This window comes from Priapulus caudatus, unplaced genomic scaffold (genome assembly GCF_000485595.1).
Source record: "Priapulus caudatus unplaced genomic scaffold, Priapulus_caudatus-5.0.1 Scaffold24, whole genome shotgun sequence".
NCBI lineage: Eukaryota > Metazoa > Priapulida > Priapulimorpha > Priapulimorphida > Priapulidae > Priapulus > Priapulus caudatus.
The window spans coordinates 82,287-99,484 of NW_014577085.1; the positions used below are offsets into that span (position 1 = coordinate 82,287).

Here is a 17,198-nt window from a genome sequence, read left to right on the forward strand (position 1 = left end):
AAAAATACCTAACCTATATGATATATATACCCTAACCTATATATATATAACCCTAACCATATATATATATATATAGGGTTAGGGTATATATATATATAGGGTTAGGGTATATATATATATACCCTCACCCTAACCCCTACCCTAACCCTAACCCCTACCCTAACCACACACACCACGTACACGCGTGCGTGCACGTACACGCATGCGTGCACATACACGCGTGCGTGCACGCATGCGTGCGCGTACACGCATGCGTGCGCATACACGCGTGCGTGCGCATACACGCGTGCGTGCACGTACACGCATGCGTGCGCGTACACGCATGCGCGCACCGTACACGCGCGGCGTGCAATACACGCGTGCGTGCACATACACGCGTACCCGCACATACACACGTGCGCGCACGTACACACGTATGCTCGCACATACACATGCACGCATGCGGTCATGTGCATCTGTGCACGGCAGATACACTCACGTGCACCTATTGTACGCAGGCCGCAGGTACACGCCCGCGTGTATGTACACGCATGCGCGCGTGCACATAAGGAGCTCGGCTGCACGATCTTGGACAAACCCAATGCTCTCGTAGCAACACCGGCATCCTGACTCTGTGACTGTGCACGAGTCTTTGCGCCTGTGCGTGCGGAACCTCGGCTTTATGCCACAGAGAGTCGTGTTAGCTTCCTTGCCTGACCCGCAGATTGTTGTATTACAATCATCTGTGAGTTCTGTCTGTACGGAGGGGCGGGATGTGCCTATCGTCGTCATCGTAGTTGTTATTGTTGTTGTTGTTGTTGTTGTTGTTTGTTTGTTCTGCTGTTTCTTGTTGGCGGCGGCAACGGAGAGGAGAACAGGGAGAAGAGAAGGATGTTGGGGATGCGGATGCGGATCAGCGAGTGGGATTTAGAGACGGGTGCGGAGCAATGATTATGGTTGATTTCGGTTGCATAACTCCTTCCTCGCAGTCGTTTTTCCTCTCTAAGAAGTTTTGTGTACGCGTGTGTACGGTCCTTATACAATTGTTACCATGATTGTTATACAATGTATTCACGTCATTGTTATACAATGTTATCACGATTCTATACAGTGTTACCATAATTCTTACACATGGGCACCACCATTGTTATATCAATGTACGTTATACAATCAGACATGCACTGGCGTAGCTAAGGGGGGCACAAGGGGGCCATGGCCCCCCTGTTGATTGGCAAACAAAACAAAACAAAAATTTTCCTTGCTCTCACGCGTCTTCACAGGACTGGCCACAATTCTGTTACTTCTGCATCTGCTGAACGAACATTCTCTAAATGAGCATTGTCAAGTCTAAACTTCGTTCTACAATGACCCAGCCACGATCTCTGCTCTCATTCTCCTTTTCGTTGAACAGGAGTTAGTGAATGACATTAATGTCAACGAAATCTCAAAATCGACGAGAAGACTGACTTTGGATTTTGAGATTTCTGCGGCAGACAAAACATGACTAAAAGAAAGGAGATAATTCTTCTTTGCTCAGATTTGTGTTGTTGCAAGTTGGCTTTGATTGATTTTATGGTTCTGAACTCTTATTGACAGAAGAAAAGAAATGAAATGCTTTGTGAATAACTTTGATATATTCGAACTTATAGACGGCCATTTTGGCAGAAACCTCGGTTTTTATTTCAAATCCGATTTCAACACTATTTTAAGTAACTGTTCTCTATCAGGGGAGGCAAAAACAATTCTTTTCATGGTAAATTTCCTTTTTATTTTAATAGAGCGGCTATTTTGGCAGCTACCTTTGTTTTTATTTGAAATCAAATTTCAATATGGTTTTTAGTTCTTCATCAGAGGAAAAGCAAAAACATTTTTTATAACGAACAAAATGTTAATGTGATCTTTAACGCTATTGTATTCTAAACGATGTAAATATTTGTAATTTAAATAAATTGCATGTTTATTCAGTGCAGTTCCAACACATCTACCTGTGTTTCCCGTAGATCTTTATTTCGATTTCATTCAATATGCCTCTACTTTTCAAAAAATAATTTAACTTTTAACTTTATATTGAGGAACTTGAAACAGTTTATGACGAATAAATATCAACATTGCATGGTACTGCTAACAACACAATCAAACTAATTCCAATATTCCGTCAGTGCTTGAATGAGGAATAGGCGTAGCTAAGGTGGGGGCACAAGGAGGCCATGACCCCCTCTTGATCGCGAGAGTACAAAAATTAAGAGAGAAGGCCCTGAATGGGATTGGTCTATACACTATTACTATACCAATAATGAAAATGAAATGCGCAAAAAAATGCCATTTTGATGCACATATTTTTCAAAATTACCCTACTGTGGAGGGGAAACACCCTCCCCCGTTGAGAAATTGCTTCATCACTGCTTTGGTCGCTTAACTCTTTTCTTCCTCCCTGAAAAACACTGGCTTCGTACACCATTTCACTGGTCTAGCTAAGGGTCACCCAACTGGTCGTGTGTAACCTCAGAGCCTTCCGCGCCACACCAGGGGCCATCGTCCCACTTGATCGGATTGGAGTGGAAAAATAAAAAGCGAGGGAGGGGGTTATAAGGGATTAGCATATGCACTTCTCATATAAGTTACCCCTAATACTGAATTTAGTTGTCAGAAAATGCCATTTTCATGCACGAATTTCAAAAATCTCCCTACCGTGGAGGGGATACCCCTCCCACACCCTACCCCCTCGGTCGCTTTCTCCCTCGCCTTGGCCCCCCCTGTTTCCAATTGCTGGCTACGCCACTGAGTGGAAATACAAAGTTTGCAAATCGTTACAAGTTGAACTTTTTTGTATAATTTATACAATTGTTCTACACTATTTCCAATTTTACACAGTAGTGAAATTCGAAGACTTCTTGTATCTTGTATCTTGTATATCTTGTATCTTAGGTCCCTCTCTTGTCTTTCACAAGGCACTCTAATGTAGGTGCGGGGATTACCTAATGAAACAGGAAATTATGTCTACCTCCAGTTCTTTAGATATTAATACTTCGAATTGAGAATATCTTTCGTACATATTCTACTGCTGGTTTGAGTAACCCAGTGTAGTCCCATCTCCAGTCTTCACTTTGTTAGCTGTCCTTATATCTGTTATAAAACTCACATTTATATAAATGTTCCAAGTTCTCTTTCATATTTTTATTACATAAATTTTGTAATTTATTTTGTCTAATGTCGGTAGTATATACCTATAGCTATTCGAAGAGCTTCTAGCGGTGTCTTACTGTGTGCTTTTAGCATTTTGCGTAAGCACTCATATTGGAAGTCTTCTAACATTTTTCCTTTTTCCTTGGTTAACCGGGTTAAGTTAGGTTGGTCCTAGCTCTAGTACTATAGCCCGCGGATCCGCGAGCTATATACTAGAGCTAGGTTGGTCCAAGTTTTACTGTTATTTAAGAAGGCGGATAGCACCGTGCACTCGTATAGTTTTACTCTCGCTTCTATCGTATAGTTCCATAGTTTTGCTCATCAGTCAGTGATATAATTTTTCTCATTATATATCGGCATTTTTCCGTTCGGGCTTTAATCATATCTGTATAACCATAGATATATACAACATATCAAGAGTGGATAATAAAGATCTATCCATTCTATTATATCTCTATTATCCACTCTTGAACATATGTGTTGTATATATCTATGGTATAAGTTAATTATAACCTCCTTTCTCGTTTAGTAAATCTCCTAAGTATGTGTATTTAGAGTTTTTTTTAATTACTTGGTTACATAGTAGTATATACGTCTTTCTCCATCCTATCTTTGTTTCCAAATTTAACTACCATTATATTGGGTTTATTCATATTAAATTCTAACCGTCTTGATTCGGCTAAACTTGAACACGCTTGTGCGATTTTAGCTATCGTTTTGTGGTCCCCAATTCCAAGAATGTCGTCCATATATAAAAGTGGTCCAATTTCTTCCTCTGCTTCCAGCGTTTCAACTTTTTCCTTATTCTGGCCTACGTACGTGCGTGCGTGTAAGTACGTGCATACTTGCGTGTGTGAGAGAGCGTGTGGGCGTGTGTGTGTAAGTGTAACTAATATAATATTTTTTATGGAGTATACATTCGTAAACTCCACATTTCATGTTAGAGCAATTACGTCACAGACTATAACAAAATCGAGTTAGATTATGGTTATACTTATATTATACACTTTGGGTGTTTGATGCAGGAGCACAAAGTAATTATTCCGTGAGAAAAATCCAAGCAACGAATAAGAAAGAGGAAGAAAAAAGGAGAAGAGAACGTTAACTTGTCTGCCGTCGGTCGGCGCTAGTATCGTCGTCAGGAGTCAGTGTTCGGTGTTTAGTTGTGTTGACAAAAATAGTGTCGAGGTGGGGACAAAAAGGGACCAAAAACTTCAACTATCTTGCTGTAACTAGGTATCATTGTATACGATCTTCGGTTTAGTGTTTTCTCTGTGTACTTTGAAATCCTATAGTTGGTCTATTATTACCTAAACTACAGTGCGGCTGCCACGCACTCTGAGTAAAGTACCCCTTTCAGAGTTCAGAGTTCAGTGTACTTTCCCAGTACAGAATGTACATAATACTCATTAGATACAATAATGTAACCCAACAAGAGTAGGGTTACTTTGTACCCCTACTCGTGTTGGGTTACATTATTGTATCTACCTGTACATGCACTGACTTGGAACGTTTCAAGCATAAAATGATACATAACGATAAATAAACACGAAACGTATTTACTACCAAAGTCTTAATGTTTCTTTACTCTCTTTCGTCTATTATTACAGATAATTTGCTGTAAAATTTTTGCTGTTCAAATGCTCTCCTGCAACACACGTACACTGCATGCATCACGCTAGATACAATAATGTAACCCAACAAGAGTAGGGTTACATTAACCCTACTCTTGTTGGGTTACATTATTGTATCTAGCATCATGCATGTCGCTGACACTGCACGCATCACGCATGCTGCTGACACTGCACAGACAACAAAAATATAGTCTGGAGAACCGTGACCACGATATTCTCACGACGCTCGTTTCGTTGCACAATACAAATACACAACTAACACTAACAGCCTCCATTCTGATACCTGTGCGTAGTTAAATAAATGTTCACTTGTTCGAATTATAATTGGTTATTATTAGTTATAATTGGATATCTGGTGAATTCCTTCAGAAAACTCTCACTAGAGCTGCTAAAAATGTAAATGGGAGCAAGTGCCCGTTTATCATCCGAAACTCTTTACATGCCTTATGCTAGCTTGGCTTGGCGAGCCTCAAAATGGAGATTGGAAGCAGGGATGCTTGAACAGTTGAACCCAGAATGAAATGCGGCGCTATTAGGCCACCCTTAAAAAATAGTTTGTTTCCCCTTTACCTACTCGCCTCTCAGGGTACCGAGTAGGTAGGTAGGTGAAAAATCTTTTTTATTTTGTTTTGACAAGATGTGTGTATGGAAAACAAGCAATATTTTATCTTAGGCCTTGCTCTGTCATGTACTTGCTACACTTTTTTGGTCATGCTCTCCCACCTCTATATTTTTGTTGTTTGTGCACAGTGGCGTGCGTGCGGTGTACTTGTGTGTTGCAGAGGCGCATTTGAACGGCATTTACAGGAAATTATCAGTAATAATAGATGAAAAAAGTAAAGAAACATTAAGACTTTGGTAGTAAATACATTTTATGTTTATTTACCATCATTTTATGCTTGAAACGTTCCAAGTTCCTGTGAGTACTCTTGGCTGGAGTATCAATTTTCTTGGCTAGGCACATTCATTTGTCGAACCTCTTTGTAATAACAATTAATATTCTGCCACATTCACATTTTAGCATTTAGTTGGTGTAGGTTTTAGGCTATCCTTTACCCATATTTATGTAAGTATAATAATGCTATTAATTATAATGGATCTACCTGTGTTTATGTACTAATGTAATAATAATATAATGCTATTAATTATAGTGGATATACCCGTGTAGCACTCTCTTCATCTCAGGATGGTAGCGCAATTTAAAGGCCAAATCTAGGTCTATTATAGCTATATTATGTAATGCCTGAATGCTATAGCACATTCTCACAATCATTTTACTGCAAAGTTCATGGTTTAAAGTATTTTTAAATTTTATGATAAATATAGTTAATCATAGAAAATACAGTTGTAACTTGTTGCACTGATGTGATTATAATTTTAATAGTATATATGCCTATAATATTACTGTTTCTTTTCTTTGCTAATTCCATTTAATTCAAATTCAATTCATTGTGGATACACACATATTCTGTATTATACATTGTGGGTCTAATTCTCTGTACATATATCTTGTTATATTACATACTGTACAGGTTAACTGAACGAGATGTCAAGCAAAACCACTGATCCTTCTCCCGAGTCTAACAAGAGGAAGCAACCCTGTGAAATCATCGCTTGGGTGAAAAAGCGAAAGATGTTGCATGGCGATGAATCTAGTTCAGTGCTGGATTTAATGACTCCATGGATATCACCAACGGTCTGTTTCCAATGTTTCAGAATTTTAAGCTGTAATAAAGTAACTTAGCTTTAAGGTCCGCTTATGTCGGCCTTACGACCTAGTCGCCGACAAGATTTGAATATCGTACGTCAAAAACCGGCCAGATCGCCGATAAAATCATCGGCGACCAAACTCGACATGAGTTCTCTTACGATCGAAAATACGGTCGCCGACTGCGATCGCAGGAATAGAACATGTTCTATTGCTATGCGGCTGTCGGCGACAAATTGTGAGTGGCAGCCAATCACCGCAGCGTGTCGAGTCACATGATTATCAAAAGTCACGTGATTAATAAAATGGCAGCCTACACAGCACTTGTCAGCAGTTTACAAGGAGGGATTATTGCACAAACCCTTTCTCAAATATATATTAAGTTTTCCGTATATCACATAAAAAAAAATTCTGCCCATGATTATAACGATGTTCAAAAAATTAAGGATAGATTTACGAAGTTACATGATGTTTACTGGTAAGCGCCATTTTGTTGGTCACGTACGTGACTCGTTTTATGTAGACTGGTCCCGGCGTCAAGCTTGCTCTGTTTGTGCTAAAGAACTGCTTGTGCTAGTACAAATACTGGGGCCACGAACCCGTCTACGTTTTATGCATGAACGCTACGATCTGATTGGTGATGTGCAGCGTAGTCACTTCAAGTCGACATGAGTGTTGCTACGCTGCTAATCGGCGCTAAAGTAGTCGCTGATAGTCAAATCGTAGGCCGACCTGAGCTAGCCTTTAGTTGTCTTTACCTTTGCCACAGTAGTGGAGATAGAAGAGCCAAATATCTTTCCATTGATGTTATATCGTTCATACATATACATGTGTATATATTTTATATACTATATATGAGGTAATCATTAATTGGTCATTTTTTGCAGGTGTCATCAAATACGAGCAGTGACCTAAAAAAAGCCGGTTCAAACCAGAGGGATCACAGCTCCTTGCTAGAGGATAAAAATTATGATGCTACTGCAAATGTAGTATGTCAGAAATGTGTCAAGTATGAACGCTTATCAAAGATGTACAGACAGCAGGTAGAAAGAAATAAGGCACTGGAAAAAGAGTTGAAACATTATAAGGATGTTTCTGGTAAGCGAGAGTATACAAATAATGATGTTGTTATGGTAAGGGTTATGTAAAGGGATGAATTTGTGTACTTACTTAGTTGACATTCATTGCGTGAAGTAAAACAGAAATAAATAGGGAAAATTTACAGTCCTCAAAATATCTCATCAGTATGTACATAGAAATGTGATACCTTCTGAGGCTTTCTGACTTACTTGCTTATACCAAAATTTTTAAGATGCTGGGATTTTGGTGCAGTCACTAAAGAGCATTCACGATGACTTTGTCAAGTTCTCTTCCGCTTACAGTTTTGAGGAAAGTCAACTGCCGCAAGTTCAGGTTAGTTTCTATATCAATGCAGTTATAACAAAAAAAACTATTGAGATCATCATGTGAAATTATTATAAATGATGTGTGAGTCCTAGTGGGCTTACTTCTCTGAAGGAAGTATATATGAATTTGAGAAAACGTATACTGTATACGCTGTATATTTTACAGTGGTTTAATTTTTGCGAATTTCGCGAACGCGTCCCAGACCGCGAAAATATCAACACGCGAATAATTCATACCGAATAATTCATAATTCACCGACCACGAAATTAACCACTGGCGAAATTGGCCGTCAAGTCTGAATTTGCAAAAATATCTGTAGGCGAAAAATATGGCGTATACAGTAGTTTGAGAACCATTTAGTAATATGTACTTAATCAAAAGGGACAAAAACTATCAACGGGAGACCTGTTCTAATTGATACACATTGCTCTAAAAACTCAAATCTCATAGTTTTATATTAAAGGAACAGTAGCCTCTAGGTTCTAGGGTTATTTTCAGCTAATTTAGGTTATAATTGCGCTACATAAAAAGTTTCATGGTTCAATCACCATTAGAAATATTTTTTTTTAATGTTTTAAAACTAACGACTACAGTTTGATTACAACGACGGTGGCGCCACTCAAAGCGCACGATCTGAGAAGTTGCGCAAAACCACTTTCCAGCCAAGGGCTACAGACCGAGGGTATTTCTTATTTATTCATTTAAAAGCAAAAGGATTGTAATATCTTATAAACGACATATAGTTTCAGTTATAATATGGATAAATTTGCCCTAAAATGAATATCGTTCGGTTAAATAGCATTTAGGTATAAATATAATTGCACTTTTGTGATTAGCCCTCGGTCATTTACCTGCAAAATAAAAATGCAAATACGCAACTTTTTCAGGGTGGCAGCACGGTCGCGAGTGTTATGGCGCCGTTCAAATTTCGTAGCGTTGATGTGTAAATAATTAATTAAGTATCTGGTGACAAATACATGTGGGTATAGACGATTTGTTATACAGTAAGTACAGTTGTATGCAGTAAAATCCTAGAGGCTACTGTCCCTTTAAGTTTGGCTAGTCTGTGTGGCAATTGCTGGATTAAGGTGGTTTGTGATGAAACGGGGTGCATGATAAAATCAATGTCTAATGTACTACCACCCTGACCTGCACTCTACCTACTATGTACCTAATCCAGTACCTGACTGATCAGACATATACCTTAAATAAGGGGAAATCAAATGTTGATGTGTCAAATCGAGAGAAGTGATAAAGAGATCATGTTTGAGACTGCCATCATCTGAGATTATTTCATCTTGTGAATGCCTACTGCATTTTATTCAGCTTTATAATTAGAATTGTTCACCCCACAGCTGGGGGTATTAAATATTATCTTATTAATACATAATAGTGCAATTGGAGATAAGCAGTCCATGTTGACAACTGTTTCACAGAATGTACGTGTATGATATATAACACATGCAGTTCAAATTCAACTGTTGATGACACATGTGTTATCTGCTATAGGAGCCGACTACAGTTTATAAATATGAGACCATGCCTTCAGCAGAGCAATATGAAGAAATTACCAAAGTAAGTTAACACGAATATTTTAAGTGCTTCCTGGCAGGTGATTGTCAGTGCTGTAGTATTGTGGTTAGCTAGTAAATATATTATCTATTTAAAGTTACGTCAAATATTTTTAAACTCATAAACAACCATAAATGTATTACTAAAATGGGTTATATTACAGTATAGACTTTCCATTATCATATGTTGGGACATTTCTATAACCTGTAAAACATCTGTTACTCTTACTGATATGATCTACTAAAGTTCATGTGAATTTTAAAAATGAACACAGCCTCACATTTGGTTTATGATTACTGCGTATTCCTTAAAGGTTGACATTGGACGGGGTATTCTGCTCGACGAAACCAGTCTGTTGGCATTAGCGAATGTAAAGTCTGCGACTTCATATGCTCGATGCCTACTACAACTTGTGTTTGAACCACATGAGTTAATAGGGAAGAGTCTTACTGGAAAGAAATCAAATGCTTTCAAGGATTCCAAACCGAAGGCCGGGCTAGATCCTTGTAAAGTTGATGCTGTGGTTGGTAAGTTTATCTCCGAATTGTACAAAAACGTGGAAGCAGCTGTGTGGACTACTTATACATCTTTAAAAGAATCTATTTGTATCTATAGAGATTATTGTTCGATTTGCTTGATTTCAGAACACGTTTGCCAGAAATATGGCCCATCGATTCATGCTTCAGCCATCAGAGCATCGCTTGCAAACAAACTTAAAGAACTGAATAAAGTAGCAAATAGTCGGAAAATGGCGCGGGCATCAGGCTTCAGACAATTCGGGCAGCAGGTGGTGATGTTTCAGCAAGATTCTATGAATGGCTTATAAGTTAAAACTATCAGTGTCACCAAAAAAGGGAGAGAGAGAGATAGAGAGTGTGAGAGAGGGAGAGAGAGAGAGAGAGAGAGAGAGAGAGAGAGAGAGAGAGAGAGAGAGAGAGAGAGACAGAGACAGAGACAGAGACAGACAGAGACAGAGACAGAGACAGAGACAGAGACAGAGACAGAGACAGAGACAGAGACAGAGAGACAGAGACAGAGACAGAGAGAGAGACAGAGAGAGAGAGAGAGAGAGAGAGAGAGAGAGAGAGAGAGAGAGAGAGAGAGAGAGATTGGCTGGGTATAATGTGCCAGTATGCATATGCATACATGTACACGAATTCATTTGTGCATATCTATGACACATAAATATGTCAAATATCTACAAGGGTATGTGTGTATACCTACTTTATACATGTAGTTAATTTTATACTTGCAGTTAGGCCTTTATGTTCTCAGTATGAGTAGCTACTGTTCATTTGTTTCACCACTGCCCCAGTGTTCACAATCAGAGTATAGGTTATGGATTGGGCATGTATATGATGTAAAATATGTAGATAATCCCAGTGTCAGTGATCATGTTTCAGTGAAAAAGTTATTTAAATCTTTATAATCATTGCATGTTCAGGGCACTATTGTGAGAAAATTTGTTAAATATTATTTCAGACTTTGCCGGGCATTTGCTAGTAGTATTAGTGTTTAGTGTAGTGTAATCATGTGCAGAGTATATATAGCTATGGTTTATGCCCGGTTGGCCTACTCCCATTTTGCCTACGGCAGAATTCCAATTTCGTCTATAGCAAAACTCCGAGTTGGTCTACACCCATTTCGCCTACTCCCAATTCGTCTACACTAAAACTCCACCCCATTCCCATTTTGTCTACCATCAGTTTGTCCACTAAATAATCATTTATAAATGTAATATATGGTTCTGATTAGCATACATCGAGTAGACGGAGTGGCATCCACACAAATTTTTCCTGGTATTTGTTGTAATATCAATACTACGACGAAATGGCACTATTCCCGATTTTGAGAGTAGATTAAATGGGAATTAGGCGAAATGGGAATATTGCCCATTCTGAGAGTAGACGAAATGGGAGTAGGCCAACTGGCCAGGTGCAAAGCTGCTTGTGTAAATATGGCTATTAAACTACCATATATTAAATAGAAAATATATGATCCAACTTGTATTATGAATGTGGCTTGCAAACACTTCACAACTTGTGATAAATTACATGAACATATCATGCTTGGTAAGCCAAAACTCTTAAAAGGAAGATAACAAAAAAAATTGATTTATTGGTTGGTAGGTGATTTTTTGATTCAATTGCTCTGCCTGCACGCATGAATTTTTCCAGTTGACTTGGTTGTTTTCATATGTATATTGTGCCATGCTTCATAATGCTGCTGCAATATTTAGTGCAAATAGGTTTAACCCAGAAATTTATAGCTGTATAAAAGATTTATTTAGATTGAGTATGGTACATCAAATACAGACATATAAGATAGCAAGTGTATCGTAAGACTGACAAAATATTCCTCTCACCTTGAACCTGTCAGCTGTCATTCACATTAGCTAGTATAATCTCAATAAAAAATTTACATAAGAAATTCTTTACACATTGCAAAATGTGGCTAATGGCAGAACTGTGTTCATAATTAATCGGTCATAACTGGTTTATTTATTGATTCTGTTGGTTATCAGCTGTATTTCTACACTGACTGTACATGGAAATTTAATAGCTAATAACGAATAAACTGGACACGGTAACTTCACTGATAATGTCAGACTGAATTATCGTCGGACAGTACCAGACCCATATAAAGAAATCCTATAGAAAATTAATATCATGAAATGAGTGAATCTTTTTATATAACCACTGCTTCGATTTCATTTTCTTGGAATGCTAATCATACAACATTGTGCTGGTAATTTCACTATGTAGAACGTGTGAGTATCATCTACATAAATTTACCAGTGCAAAATGAGCAGGAAATTCATTCAAAGCACAAGATTGCAATAAATGTATGATCCACAATAATGACATCTGTTATGAGATTCGTTGCCTCTAAGTGATGCAGACGACAAAGCATCAGCAATTGTAACAACTTACTGTACAAAACTTCATCTAGTTATAAATGCCGACGAGTACGGGGAAATCATGTAAGCATCTATCATCGTATATTAGAATGCCAGCAGATGCTCTTCCTCACAAAGTATAAAAATATGTAAAACATTACAACTTTACAGAAGCACTAGTGACGAATGTGCTACTACACAAAACATAAAATACACTAATAAATGACGAGACAATTTCCAATATGGCGATGATAAAACTTACCTAGAACTTGATAGAACGAACGTAAAATAGTCACGGTACAACAATGTACAACTGTACAACTAAACATATTATTTACATTGCCTTCCAACAGTGAAGAGTAGATCGATTAAGTGAGTATTCATGTATTCATATATACAACACCTTTACTCCAGTAGTTTCTCCTTGTTTGACTAGTGCACATAAAATAGCACTGCTGCTACTGTGTGTGACATGACCGTTTAAGGTTTTTCTTGTGGCCTAATGCTTGACTGCATGTGCCATTCCATTTAATAGATGGTTAGAGATGTTTATAAATCCAGTAACAGATTTAAACAAACTAAAATTTGGGTAAAAATTAAGTAAAAAATCTCTCAACAACCTACCTTTGAAAAATAATGGCGTAAGGAAACTAAAATCAGACGTTTAATAGCACATTCCAAGTGTCTAGGGGCTCATGGCAGTTTATCAGAACTGATATGCAGGATGTATATTAGCTAGCCCCATGGTGACTGTGCAGGAACTTTGCAGTGCACAAAAACGTATGGATTCTTGCATTACGAGCTCAGTTACTGATGATATGGCCTTAGATACGAGCATCGTTAATCATTGTAGCTTGATCATAATTCTCGTCTGGCATCTTGTGAATGGCTTCTCCAATATATGCCACTATTTTGTTTTGAGCTTAAACAAAACCAATTGGAGTATGCATTGGTGATTAGATACACGTTGTCAGCAAATGATTTGCTATCCAGCCTTGTGACATAAACATGCAATGCTTTCTTCTCGGTGTTTTTCGTCCTATTTCACCTGTATGAACACTGTGTACTGACCACTGCCATGGGCGTTTTTCTTAAAATTCGAGTTGTCTGACAACCAATGTTCACAAGCATCTAATCTTGCTATCCGGGTGTATTGTGCATTGCGCTTACGAGACAGCATCGAGAAAGTGTCATCGATTCCCTTACGTCTCAGCATCAATACTCCTGAGATCTGGCCTCAACATTAGGTTACTGCGTTGACATCTGGTCTGCCCATCAGGCCGGTGCAACTCAACCTCACTGACGCGTATGCAACCCGGCCTCTCATCTGATCCGTCCTCTACTGAACTAAGTTCTACTCTCTGCACATAAATAATCTGTGCGTACGCGCACACTGCTGCCCACGATTCACGGCCAACACGATATAGTTCAGAGCACAGTAACTAGCCACACGCGGATTACTTCTCTGGCCTCTCATCACGCGGAGCTGAGCGGTAAGTAGGCATCTAGTTTACATGTATGAATTTACACCGACTGCATTCGGAACCAGACCTGCAAGCTTCCAAACGCTCCTCTACTGCACATGTGCACGCACAGTGAACCTTTACATATTATCTATACTATCACTTCGTGAATGACTTTTCTCTGCGGGTGGTTTGGCGTAGAGTATCCACTCTCCGGCACGCTGTTGTTGTCATAGGTGATATTCGTAGAGGGCGCCTGCGAGCCATAGTCCTCGTAGTCGTAAGGGTTGGGCAGGCCACTAACGTGCAAGTACGGATTTTCTGCAATGGGAAATTAATCTCATAAGACAAGTCTATCTCGATGGTGCTGAACTATGTCGTAGTGTTCACGTGTTAATGAGAGAGAGAGAGACAGAGAGAGACAGGAGAAAAAAGCAGTAGTTGTTAAACCATTGTTAGTTTAAAGTGACATGTTTAATCAGTTGTAGGGGTTAGAACCACACCTATAACTGCCAGCGTATTTAGTAAGATAAATAGCACACACATCACCATCACCAAATATTGCCATAAACATTGCCATGAATTCACCTCGTTACTAACGTCTATTTTAATCAGTTCATTTCATATTTTATCATTTCACTGACCATACCAGTGAATTTGCGATCTGTACTAACGCAACGCGACACAATATGCTGTAAATCATAGATAACCGGCTGTACACACACCCAATGCGTTCATACTGCAGTAAGCAGTGCGGCTGAGAACAAGAGAAAAGTGCAGTAGGTTTGACTTTACCTATACCTATGTGGCTGTTATTCAGCCGGTTGAGATCACCGTCGCTGAACAGTGGCTCGGCATCCCACGGGTCAGGCTTGTAGATGTCCGACGCCGTGCTGCCGTGACCATTGTAAGCCGGCGGCGGCCCTGCAACGCAAACACACGTCACACACTCATACGCCTGAAACTTGTACGTCGCTCTCTCGTTTCTCCTTTAGCTGTTACGACGCGAACGGCTAGGAGTAATAGCCAAGTAATACGTAATAATGTGAATACTAGACTAGGAGGCGAGTGGCAATGGTAATTACACATGCACCTAGCTGTTCAACCCAAGCTTCTGGGTCGGGTCTTTGAACCACACAGTCGCCGCGGAAACCTACCTCCGTTGTAGTTTGGGTAATACCCATTGCCGCTGCTATTGCCGTAGCCACTGCCATTGCCGTAGCCGCCGTTGCCGTTGCCGTAGCCGCCGCCGCCGCTGCCGCTGCTGTTGCCGTAGCCGTTGCCGATGTGGTAGGGCACGTCCTTGTGCGGTTCACCGTAGTCCATTGAGCCGCTGGTGACGCCCTTGTGGATGGAGGTGTCGGCGTATTGCGGCGGCACCGAGTACGTAGCCGGCGCTCTTGCGTGTGCTGCCTCCATCTCGTAATCTTGCTTCGCTGCAGTAGCACAACATCATGTTAGAGGAATCGAAGCGAGGCGATGCGGCGGTCATTCACGACAACGCGACGGTGATGAGTAGCTGGCACTGACCACACGACATCCATTAGCTGTCGTAGATACTCACGTGTTACATACCACGTTATTTATCGTCTGATATTATTATAATAATATATACATTTATCTGTTATACACGCTTCGCCTAGTGCGAATGGTGAAACAGTGTTACTGAGATGGAGAGAGATGTATTTACAGCTGTATAATTATGAAACATCGAACTGTATTGTGCAACACCCCGCACAGTGTGCATGCTTTGGTAAACAGGTGTACTGATGAACACCTTGTGAAAAACCTCCACGTCCACGAATAAACTTCTGTTTTAATACTACTCTCACTGTTATCACGTGCACTCAGATTATAGGACTGAATGCAGTAACACTTAATTACAGCTAATTGCATCTTTATTGTAGCTATATCATCGCAGCTGTTCCATGACATCATGTGCATGTCTGTATCGCTAGGCATACTACTACTACGACTCTATCTCTTGCACACGGGAGAGGAAAGGTGCACTACCTTTAGCTGCTTTCTTTGTGCGAGACTTCCTCCTGCAGCAGCAGACGATGATGACGACACTGACGATGATCAGCACACCCACGAGCACGACGATGACAATGAGCACGTACATGTAGAAATCTGCAAGGCAACGTACAAGGCGACATCAGCGCGAGCGCAGGAGCGCGAATGCAATACGATCAGGGAGCAACGACTCGCAACGGCAATATCGGCACATGTATTCAGCACAACCCACAGATGCACCCACACTCCAGAGATAACAGATTCATCTAACAGCCACCACCTATCCATAATACTCGACCATACTCGACTACGGACACTACACCTTTCATATGAATGTGAGAAATGTTTGAGATTATTTTCGATAAAAGGGAAAAGTAATTGCATCTACAGCGCGTGAGTGAGCTCGTGAAAACTTTGCTACCACACGTCCAGTCTTAGTCCAGACATAAACATGATGCAAGTTGCATTCCCCATTGGAGAGGACAATGAAAACAGCAAACACATTGTCAACCACAGCAATCAGTTTCTACACAGGATGGTATGGACAGCTAGCCATCTTTTACACAGACAGACAGATAGAACAGACGGATAGAGGATGGAATAGACAGAAGGGGATTAACACAGCAGCAGCACAGCAACGTCGACATACGTGACAGTCTGTGTCTCTTTATAGGGGAATTCCTTCAGCACTGCAATAGAAGGTATATTAGTGGCTCGGGGCTCTCACTATCGTGTTAGTTACTGGAAGTAAGAAATCTCTAGACACCAAGGTAGCCTGCAAAGGTGCATAGACACACCTTAGGTATCACACAATAGTAACAGATTTACACGTATCACGAAATAAACTACATCACTATGTAAAGATATTATCAAGAGCTCATAACAGAGATCTCTATTATGAGCTCTTGATATTATTTTAAAATGTAATTCTATGCAGTCATAAACTTGTAAATATTTATGACACTGTGTGATACATATATACAATGTTACATAATACATAATACATATGTTTAGCTGCACCACGGCCTGCTTATACACTGTTATACACTTGTACACTGTTATATGAATGTAAAGTGGTTAGAATTATATCAACGTAATGGTATGTAGTTAGATCTGTAGATCGACACGCACGCACGCACGCACGCACGCACGCACGCACGCACACACACACACACACACACACACATATTATATATATATATATATATATCTACTATAAGGATAGTAGTTTGAGCGAAGGGGCTAGGTGTAGGCACAAGTACAGTAAACAGAGGTGAGATAGTAGAAGTTATTATATAGATCAAAGATTCGTAATCACAAGTACCATCTTAAGGCCG

At 39.8% G+C, this 17,198-nt stretch overlaps 3 protein-coding genes across 4 annotated transcripts in view; 2 read left to right on the top strand and 1 right to left on the bottom strand.

The window, feature by feature from the left end:
• LOC106813619 (dynein heavy chain 8, axonemal-like) overlaps positions 1 to 3,264 on the top strand; it is a 30,990-nt gene extending 27,726 nt beyond the window's left edge. The window contains exon 33 of the mRNA XM_014817805.1: positions 3,253 to 3,264. Within this exon, the coding sequence (XP_014673291.1) occupies positions 3,253 to 3,264 (12 nt within the window). The remainder of the gene's footprint in view (positions 1 to 3,252) is intronic.
• A 1,026-nt stretch (positions 3,265 to 4,290) lies between these two features.
• LOC106813687 lies at positions 4,291 to 10,403 on the top strand. The gene is made up of 7 exons (XM_014817897.1): positions 4,291 to 4,398; positions 6,329 to 6,492; positions 7,392 to 7,602; positions 7,817 to 7,917; positions 9,421 to 9,486; positions 9,797 to 10,010; positions 10,128 to 10,403. The coding sequence occupies exons 2-7, from the start codon at positions 6,343 to 6,345 to the stop codon at positions 10,307 to 10,309; spliced, it is 924 nt and encodes a 307-aa protein (XP_014673383.1). The 5' UTR covers positions 4,291 to 4,398; positions 6,329 to 6,342; the 3' UTR covers positions 10,310 to 10,403.
• Positions 10,404 to 11,744: 1,341 nt separating this feature from the next.
• The window catches only part of LOC106813696 (hemicentin-2-like), a 63,770-nt gene continuing 58,316 nt past the window's right edge, over positions 11,745 to 17,198 (bottom strand). Inside the window, exons 17-20 of one of the 2 annotated variants that reach the window (XM_014817914.1) lie at positions 15,859 to 15,978; positions 15,003 to 15,281; positions 14,647 to 14,769; positions 11,745 to 14,166 (exon numbers count right to left, since the gene is read on the bottom strand). In XM_014817914.1, the coding sequence (XP_014673400.1) occupies positions 13,997 to 14,166; positions 14,647 to 14,769; positions 15,003 to 15,281; positions 15,859 to 15,978 (692 nt within the window). In that variant the 3' untranslated portion in view covers positions 11,745 to 13,996. Of the gene's footprint in view, positions 14,167 to 14,640; positions 14,770 to 15,002; positions 15,282 to 15,858; positions 15,979 to 17,198 lie in introns of both variants that reach the window. The other variant, XM_014817907.1, reaches the window with a different exon arrangement.